Source organism: Colletotrichum aenigma (assembly GCF_013390185.1).
Source record: "Colletotrichum aenigma strain Cg56 chromosome Unknown KSG_Cg56_contig04, whole genome shotgun sequence".
In the NCBI taxonomy this organism is placed as follows: domain Eukaryota; kingdom Fungi; phylum Ascomycota; class Sordariomycetes; order Glomerellales; family Glomerellaceae; genus Colletotrichum; species Colletotrichum aenigma.
In genome coordinates, this window is record NW_023500910.1 from 5280756 (window position 1) to 5290465 (window position 9710).

General features: G+C 53.8%; 1 protein-coding gene across 1 annotated transcript; it reads right to left on the reverse strand.

The window, feature by feature from the left end:
* Nucleotides 1-7128: 7128 nt before the first annotated feature.
* Nucleotides 7129-8865, reverse strand: CGCA056_v007248 (Trichothecene C-15 hydroxylase; the record flags this gene model as incomplete). The annotated part of the gene is made up of 5 exons (XM_037322497.1): nucleotides 7129-7288; nucleotides 7344-7510; nucleotides 7563-7877; nucleotides 7932-8723; nucleotides 8788-8865. The coding sequence occupies 5 exons, from the start codon at nucleotides 8863-8865 to the stop codon at nucleotides 7129-7131; spliced, it is 1512 nt and encodes a 503-aa protein (XP_037179037.1).
* Between the last annotated feature and the right edge of the window lie 845 nt (nucleotides 8866-9710).

Below are 9710 nucleotides of genomic sequence, written 5' to 3' on the forward strand. Positions count from 1 at the left end.
GAATGGATTATGAAGCTCCTGAGCTGGCAACATCCGCGGGAGCAGGAGATTTTACCTTTTTCTCGCTTGCATTGAGCAAGAACATGACTGTGTTGACCCGGGCCATATGTGTTTCACTTTGGGAGCAGACTTCCACTGTCAAACTTCGTCAAGTCGAGCCGACAAAATCTCAATCAGACAGGATTCGACATCAACACATGTGTTTCCTGCAGGATCATGGGATAGAACACGGGCGCTGACAGAGGCAAACAGTAGCCGCAATGAAAGATGGCTGTAAAGATGATGGCAATGTCAGCGAGCCAGGACCACTGAGATTTGGAAGTCGCAGTGGAAAACACCTATCCCCCGGAATATTGTGGAACTTCCATGCAAAGTAAAGTAGACATCCTGGGACGTGTTAAGAGTTGTTTGGGTGTAGCATCCGTTTCCCGGACACGAATCACTGGGTGCGCGTATGTGGGTGTCGTTAATCCCGCATGCGTCTCTACTAGTTGAGTCAGAGCAGACGATCTCAGCAAATCACTTTTGTCGTTGGTGGGCTGTCTACGTGAGTGTATCAGCAAAGCGACATGCAGAACAACGGTATTATTCTGCCAGAGGTAGTGGATATCTTACCCCGGTCATACCTTCCATTTGATTGGCCACGACACCCTGAGAACTGATTCCTGAATTGTCTTGCTGAGAATCCAAGAAGGTAGCTGGGGCCCTCCGGCACCTTCCCTCAATGCCTTCCATAGTCGGCATTGGGAGAATTCTCGAAAGCCCAAACGGGCTTCACGAAGGAAAGTCGCGCCCCTTCAACGGCTAGTTCGTCAAGGACTCTCGGGACGGCCGGGAGGTAAAGGTCAACGATCCCTCTACAAATATGTCTTACAGCAAATTGGCACTAGCATGGACTTGGATGTTCGCAGGATACCTCCACTAGCGATATCTGTAATGGAGGCATGGGTCGCATTCATCTGTCGTCATGCTATGTGACCTTGCAGATAATCTCACTCCATGATGGCAGCTGATTATTTGCTGGCCAGAAACGTACGGACACCGAAGACAGCTCTGTTTGTCGAATAACTTGAGGCGGAATAAGCTCTTTCCCAGGAGAATCGCCACAAGTACCAAATGGCTTTGCATGAATGAAGGACGGTTCCGATGAACTGGCGAAATGGGTCATATTCAACGGAGTGCTCCTTGGGGTGTCCTGCGGCCCAACTGCTCCGGTGGCCAATCACGCGACTGCAAGAGCCGACCGGCCCAAGGACATGCGTGAACGGCAAGCCTAGAGTTTTAGGTCCGAGAATCCATCAGATCCAAAGGGTCGTACTGCGACCTTAGGAAAAACGAAAACAGAGTAGAGAGAATATCGGCATCGAGGATCCTGGTTCCGGTTGAAGTGGCAGTCCAACTAGACATACCAGGTTCTTCGACCATCACCTCCGGCATTACGTGAAACCGCATGCACTAACAAAATAAGGGGCACGAATGCATCCACCAAATTGTGTTTCGTTATTTCGTAAACACGACTCCTCCCCGGGCCCTTTGCGAGGGCGGTAGATATGGCAACTGATATCTGTATCGCAGCACTTTGACGTCATCACGGATCACCAGGCCCTCTTGTTCTTTATGACGAAACGGCTTCTGAACGCCCGACAAGCCCGCTAGACAGTTCTTCTGTCTAACTACAACTTCGCTGTTCAGTACGGTCCGGACTGCGAGAACGTGCTGGCAGACGCGCTGTCGCGAAAGGCGGAATGCCTTCTCACGCAGAAGGAAATCAACAACGCCAGTCGCAAGGAGGTCCTACTCAAGTCCACCTTGCTGTCGTCCCCTGAAGTTCTGGAGGAGCTGGGCCAGATGCTCATCGCTGTCTGCCAGAGCTTGCCGTCGGCGCTCTTGCGTCATGCCATAGAGCCCTCGCCCGCCCGCGCCCCCACTTCTGACTTTTTCCTTCTTCATCTCAGTATCAATTGAACCAGGTCATCACAAGTTCAAGTTGAGCGTTAGCCATCGTTTTGAGTTCCTGTCCGTCACATCTTGGGCCTGCAGACGAACTGCAGTCGGCCTAAAGTATCTGTAGGTGTACCCGAGCATTTCGGGGGCCATGATGTTGAGGGAAGAATGGAAGTTACCAAGTCGCGGTTGAGAATTTTCAGCTCTCATACGCTCGTGGCCATTCTTGGTAGCAGGGGCATGAGTTTCACCCCTCGGGGCATGTAAACCAGGCGCATGTCGAATGGGGAGTGGGTTCTGGTATTTTGTGATGGTCTGCCCCTTGTGATCTAGGGCTATGGGCATCGCAGATTTATGTAATTTTAATAACATGAAGCACGATCTAATGAACTAGGTATGACAGTGACTGTGGTCCATGGAATCGGGTGACCGTTCTAGTTGATGAGATGAACACAAGTCTCCACAAAAAGGAAAGGGTCACAAAACAAAGAGAAAAAAACAAAGACCGGCTACAGTCGGCAGCTTCGTCCCCGATCAGCAACAACGATCAAGGAATTTCACACCACCTGAAGAAAGAGCGATTGAAGAATTTTCGTCTGGTGACAACCTTCACAATAAAAACCCTACCGTCGCTTAGCACTAACAGCCACACAAGATATGGTCTGGAATCCCTTGGAAGGCTGCTTGGAGGTTGGCCACCCCGACCCTCGCACCACCAGCCTTCCCGTCTGTACCTGCCTAGGTACCTTGGAGAAGAGTCCTGGGCTGCTGACGTCCAAGGTCAAGTCCCACAAAAACCACCACAACCTCCACCATCCCCAAAACTCCTCCCAAAACAACCCATCGTCAACCAAACACCCATCAAGAACTTTCACAACAACACAGCCCCCTCTGAAGACAGGATCTCGGCGAACTTTTCGCATCATCAACAACATCAGCCCCAACAGACGGGGAAGACCGTAAGATGGTATTTATATACCGTGCCTTGAGGGCTCGAATCAAAGTTCCAAATTACCCACTTTCCAACTTCCAAACAACAATACCAACCATCAGCTCGGGTAGGTACCAACACTGACAGACAAGCATTTCAAGCTCAGAGACCCTGCTCGCCATCATCTTCGGGGTTGAATTGAAGTCTGATTTTTGTTCTTTTTTTTTTTCCTTATCTTGCTCGATGTCTAACGCCCACAACAGGTCCTGTTTCTGCGTCCAATTTTGGGTCGCACCAGCCCGCTCAACCGGGAACTTAACCCCTCCTTCCACTTGACAGCACACAAAGCACCCGAAATTTCCGGGAAAAGAACGCCCACAAAGGGCAGAACGGGCTTTTTCGTCTTCTTCGTTCACCAGCTCATTCAGACTCAGCCCGTATGTTGCATGAAGAATGTCTGTTTCGCTGAAAACTTTGCTGACCAACCCTATTTCACAGACAGGGCACGCGTCCATGTTCAACGTCCATGGGGTGCCTTTCGCCTTCCCTCCGCCCTAGGTGTGGTTGCTGTCCGCCCGAGCATACGTCATCCCTCCTTCCAACGGCAACGACATGTTTGGGCCTGGTGGTTTCCTTTCCCTCATTTGGATGGCACTTGGGTAAGCACCCCATTCCGTCCTCATCCACCCGCGGGATGCCATTGACTCTTACTTGGCTCTAACCTCAGAGATTAGTTTCCGGCAAACGGTCCGACTTCGACCGTGAGCAACGCTCGCCTGGCTAACAGAGAGCGTCGCCGATGGGACCCAACATACGGCCAAACTGCGCATTTGGCCGCCGGCCTCAACTTCAACAATCAGCGGCGCTCGTCTGGCAACCACAGTCAATCAAGAATGGATTTGCCTTGGTGGAAGCCAATCAACGGACAAAACTTCTACCACATCCCGATCACAGCTTACCCAAGTGTCCAACTTCAACGGGCAGCGCAGCGACGACAAGATGAGCTACTACGGGTTTCTTGTTCGGCATGCCACGCCAAACACCCAAGGTTCGCAGGTTCCCCGCCGCCGATCCATGGGGCGCTTCGCGCAAGAAGTCATGCTCCTCGCAGATGTCATTCCTCCCTGACACCTTCCTCGCCGACATGCCTTCCAGCCTAGAAAGCTATCAACCAGCACAGATTTTGACACTAAGAGGGTACCGAGCTTCTCTTACTCGGTGCGGGCTACCCTTTTAGTGTCGAAATCTGTGGTGGTGTTCAACTACCTCATCATCCCCTTTCCAGTCCCCTCTTGCCGTTTTGTTTTCATACATTCCAGGTAATGGGGGGGACAAGGGGATGAGAATGAGGGGAATGGAATAGCTTCCTGAGGTATTCTGGCGCTCGCTTCTTCGTGCAACCCTTCTCGTCGTTCGTGAAGCTGTGAAAAGCTTTTTGAGCATGGAACAGTTTGGTCGGATCGCTCTCACAGGCCGTCCACGCTGCCGACGATGGCTACGGCCACCTTGCAATGACCTACGTTCTGGCGAAGATGGTGTCTCTTCTCCGAAGCCGTTCTGACAACCCGCATGCCACCCTCGTCACAGTGATTGCGAGGGCAATTCGCGTCACCATCACTAGTGAGGACGGCGGGCCCTTTCAATCTGCCCATTTATTGACCAGGAGCTCATCTCCAGATTCTCGCCACTGGAGCAACTTCGACACTTGACTCTCACCGCAGAGCAGCAGATTTCACGCGACGTTGAAGACAATGGCGAGGTCAACGCGGCTGGGTGGTTGGCGGCAGAAACACAGATGTCGAATCCATCGTCTCATTCGGCCTCAGTCCGAAACCCGGTCGTCCGCACCCATTTCTGGGCTTTGTTCACGGACTTCCAGTGGTGCAGCATGTGGCCCTCCAGCTCTACCGGACTATGCACCTAGTGCCGCGTCCATCTTCAACAGATATTTGCTCCAAGATTCATGGTGGGCTTTCATGCCACGAGCGCTATCACAGCAACACAAAGCTGTCTGGGGTCTGCGCTGATTGTTGACGGCTCAGTGGCAGACAATCAACAATGGCCAGACCCACGCCCCCGGCTTCGACATCGCCTCGGGGCTTGTCCAGTTCGTCTGGACGTTCAGCTTTCCCGAACTCGCTGCCTCCCGACGGTAGGGCATACACCCCTCAGAAACCTTCGCACAGGTGCTGACTTCCAACAGAGACTTTCGAACACCCACGCCTTCACTTTCTCCGAGGCGTCGGAGATCAGCCACCAAGTTCGTCCGGGTGGGCTCCGGCGCCAGGAGCTCAGACCTTCCGGAGCACGCAGTTCGCGTGTTCCCAAGTCTCCAAGTGCTCAACCGGGTGTCTTCTCAATTTCCTCACGGTAAGACACGCACCCAGCAGAAACCTGCAACCAAAAGCTGACATTGAGCAGAGACTTTCGAACACCCAAGACACCGCTACCCCGTACGATCGATTCTCGGTGGCGGCTGCGTCTGCCACCTCCCCCATCGAACGATGGCCCCGATGCGGGATAGTCGCTACCCTTTCGCAGGACGTTCGATTGTCTCGCTGCCCGCTGCAACCGCTGACGACGCGGAGGATGATGTTTCCGAGATCAGCTGGAAGACACCAATCTTTGGTGCGAGTAACATCTTCGCAACCCACTAGAAGTCGATTTGCAGTGTCTTACGACACAATCATCTGGCTTTCGCCTGATCGACGGGGCCGGTCCCGCCCACCGGCCGTCTCTCGAACTGTGTCTCTTACACCTACGATTTCAAGGGCCACTCGGGCGTGGTTTCAATGAAACAAAAGAAGCGTCTGCCTGCTCTGTTGCAACCTTTGGGTTGAAAGGGTTGAACACCTTTGCAACGCCATCATTCTTAGTGGCCAAATCCACAAGCCCATCCCGACCAGCGGAAGCGGCTTCACCGGTATGTTTTCATTTACATTCCATCTGCACGACATTGCCTGCTAACTCTACTACAGGTATCGGCACCGAGATGTGCCGCCATGTCCCCACCATCAGCAGCACATCATTCGGGGTGGGAAATGGTGGCCATCACAGTGGGGTTCGTCCGTTCTCTTCGTTCACCAGCTCCATGGACACCTGCCCCAACCGGGTGGGCCGCCCAGATGGTTGCTTGTTTCAACGGCTGGCTCCCTTCTCTTCGTCAGCGGCGTCGCTGCGCATGGCTCTTGATGAAGCAACCTTTCCAGCTACAAGAAGAGGGGAGCTCATTCGATTGTCAAATCTGGAGGGCCGAGACATCAGCAGGGACAACACTGGAAGGAGAATATCCTAGCATCATCTTGGTGCGGGTGGCAGCTTGTTTCAATGGGGCACATTGCCGTGCCCCTGGTTCTGGGTCCCGTGCTCGTCATGTTCGACAAGGACTCTAATGGCTCTCTGAATTTCATTGATGCCGCAGCCCAAGCGCAGGCTTTCGCTTTGTAGCAGTACTGGGCACAGATGAACATCAACTTGAACCGGCTGGGCGAGAAAACTTTTGCCGCTAGCTCTCTCTGTCGGGAAATCCGGTGGAACTTACATTACAGCCAGCAGGACAGGTCCTTGGCACTGGAAGGAGAATAGGCTGAGGTTTCTTTGTTGTGGTTTGGAGCTATTTCTTTCTCTTGATGGATGGGCTGTGGAAGGTCCTCAACACATGGAGCCTTGATCCTTGGTGGTGGTTGCAGGTCTTTGCGACAATGGGCAGACACTTGAAGGAGAATATGGGCTTTTTTGGGATGAAAGAAACCGTGGTAGAGGACCTCTGGCGCAGTGGCGCTGGAAGAGAGAAGATGAAAGGAGATTTCATGGTGGACTTGGGAAAGCTAGGAGAAAGCAGGGTGGATGCTTTGTTGTTGACGGGTTGAGGGGGGGTAAAGTCCTATCAAGCTCCTGGTTTAGGGCTTCAGTAGAATAATGCCTCCAAATCTTCTTCGGTCTGGAACTTCACATGGACGTCCCGTGAGAATACTGATACCCTCCCAATGGTTGGGTCCATACGGAGAATGCCAGATATTTATTGTCTTAGGTCCGGGACAACATATGTTACGAGTGGCACAACTTCACAACAAGACTCCTACACACCTTGCTTTATTCAGTAGAACAATGAGATCTGATTGAAGAGCAATGCATGAGATGCTTTTGAATTACAACGATTATGGATTCCGCAAGATGCACCTGTCCCATTCTCTGCACTTCATCCCTTGCACCAAAGGCGACGTAGCAAGGATGCTTTTGTAGCATCCAGCGATTTACTCAATCTTCCTTGGTGTCAGATGGACGTTCAAAGGCCCCTTCTTCCACAATCCGTAGAGCTTCTGCTCCGTCCAATTGGTGCTGTCGTCTGCCACCTTGAGGTCGAAGTTCCAGATGACTCTGGCGAGAATGACACGCATCTCGGAGTAGGCCAGGCTGGGAATTAATGGTCAGTAATATGCTACGGTAAGAGAGATTGTGGAGTACTGACTTTCTTCCGATGCAGTTGCGAGGTCCGAATGAGAAGGGCTGAAGCGCGCTTCGATCGTCGTTCTCGAAGCGGGGGTCGCCGAGCCAGCGTTCGGGGATGAAGGTGGTCGGCTGGGCAAAATACTTTTCGTTACGGTAGATGGACCATTGGGAGACCATGACTCTCGTCTGTAGAGTCTGTCAGCTTCTGTCACTGTGGAAACGATCCCTTCAAACTTACGCCTCCGGGTACATAGGTCTCGCATATGTAGTCGCCGCCAGGCTTGACCACTCGGGTAAGACCGAACGGCACGACGGGGTAGACGCGCATGCTCTCGTCGAGGACGGCGAGCATGTACTTGAGGCGCTGGACGCTCAGAATGTCGATTTCCTGCTCGGAATTAAAGGATGTTCGCACTTCCTCGGCGAGCTTGGCCATGGCTTCGGGGTACATCGTCAAGAAGTAGGTGACGCCGGAGAGCACTGATGCCGTTGTCTCGGAGCCGGCGATGATGAGGGTGTCGGCGGTCTGCTCAATTTCGGGCTTGGACATTGCCTGCAAGGGCACGTCAGTCACCTCACTTCTGGCCATAAGGGCAGCTAAACTTACCAGAGGGCCCTCCTTCATCATCATGGACTGCACGAAATCAGGTCTTGACTCGCCCAACGCCATCCGTCTTTCGACCTTCTCCTGGCTCAGCTTGTTGTGCGTGCGTTGCTTCTCTTTCAAGTCCTTAGGCATCAACCACTTCGCAAACGGCCTCGTCAGCGCGTACCGCTGTAACTGGTTCCTGTACACCCCGGCGTGGATGTTGTCGAAAATGACAGACACCCAGGGGTGGTATTCGGAGCTCTCAAGGCATCCAAACGGCTCCCCAAAAGCCAGGTCGCCAATAATGTCAAACGTCGTCCAGTTGTACCATGACACCATATTCAGTGCCTTGTTGCCGCCCTCACAGTTCTCGTGTAGGCGCTGGATCAGCAGGTCGACCTGCTTCTGGATCAGGGGCTCCTGCGCGACCATGCTCTGCGCGGAAAAGCCGTGCGCGAGGACGCGGCGGATGCGGGCGTGGTCCTCGCGGTTGGAGTTGATGATGCTGTGGGGCTTGTAGCGGGCGTTGACGGGGTCCTTGTAATTCTCACCACCGGAGCCGCCGCCCTTGGAGTGACCCATGAGATCTTTGAAGGCACGCGGGTCGGCGAAATCGATCGTGTCTGGGGCGAGACGCACGATAGGGCCGTATTTCTGATGCAGCTCGAAGAGAGTTTTGTGTGCATGGCCGGCGGTGAGCATGCGAGTGAAGGGCAGGCGTGTTACTGCGTTAAGCTTGGGGCCGGGGAAGGAGGAGAGGGGGTGGAAGTAGATATTGTAGACGGCTCTGTATATCGCGCGGAGGAAGCCCTGATGGTGTTGTCAGTGTCGATACCTCTAGAGAGGGCGAGCTTGAATGCAATGGCAGACTTACAAGAGCCACCAGGGCAAGTGGCAGAGCCACTGCCAGGCGTACGTTGTTGAGGCTCGAGATATCGCTTGGAATGATCATTTTGACTGTGTCTGTCGAAATGCCTGTGAATTTCTTCTAGATGCCCGATGGCGTCTGAACGATATTCCAAGATCAATACACCATCTTGGCGAGAGGGTGCTGGCCATGATATATGCCCCAGTTATGCAGGTGCACAACTTGTTTCCGGGTGCATGCCCGCCGAGGCAACAGGCGCCACTCTTCATCACCGGAGCCGATGCCGCGCCGGGATCAACGGTGCAGGGCGCAGCCAATCGATGGCGCGGGTGCTCCCGTCCGATCGCTGGGCGCTGACGTTACTCTTTGTTGGCCCCATGATGACGGGGGGCGGCAGTCTCTCCCGTTTACGCCGTATTGGGCGAAGCTCTGTTGGGGCAAGGCGGGTGTGCTGCTCCAAGGCCGCGAGGGGCCTGAGCGTAGCTGGCATTTGGGACGGTGGGACGGGGTTGTTTCATTGTTTTCGCGCGTATCCCCTAACGACAACGGGACGCGACATGAAGGGGTTTGTGTTTGTGTTCCTTCAAGGAGTGGTTGGTTTGCGGATTTCGGGGTGCCGTTGGGCTCCGGTGACATCACACTGTGTGCGTCCTGAGGGTGTGTTCGAGCGGGAGAGCGAATGCGAGGAGGAGAATACGATGACAGATTCTCTGGTTCGCATTGACGGCGCTGAGTCGATTAGATGACAGGTCCTTGCCATGAGATGCGGGAATGGCGAGGCGAGAGGCTGAATGGTATTGTTGGTGGCGGACGATGGGGGCCCTTCCTGCAGAAGCACCCTTGCCTGCTTCAATCTGGGGTGCATCAGTGGCGTGGCGGCGAAGCGGGGACGATCTGCGAGGAATAACGGCGCGGAGTTGGGGGCGGTT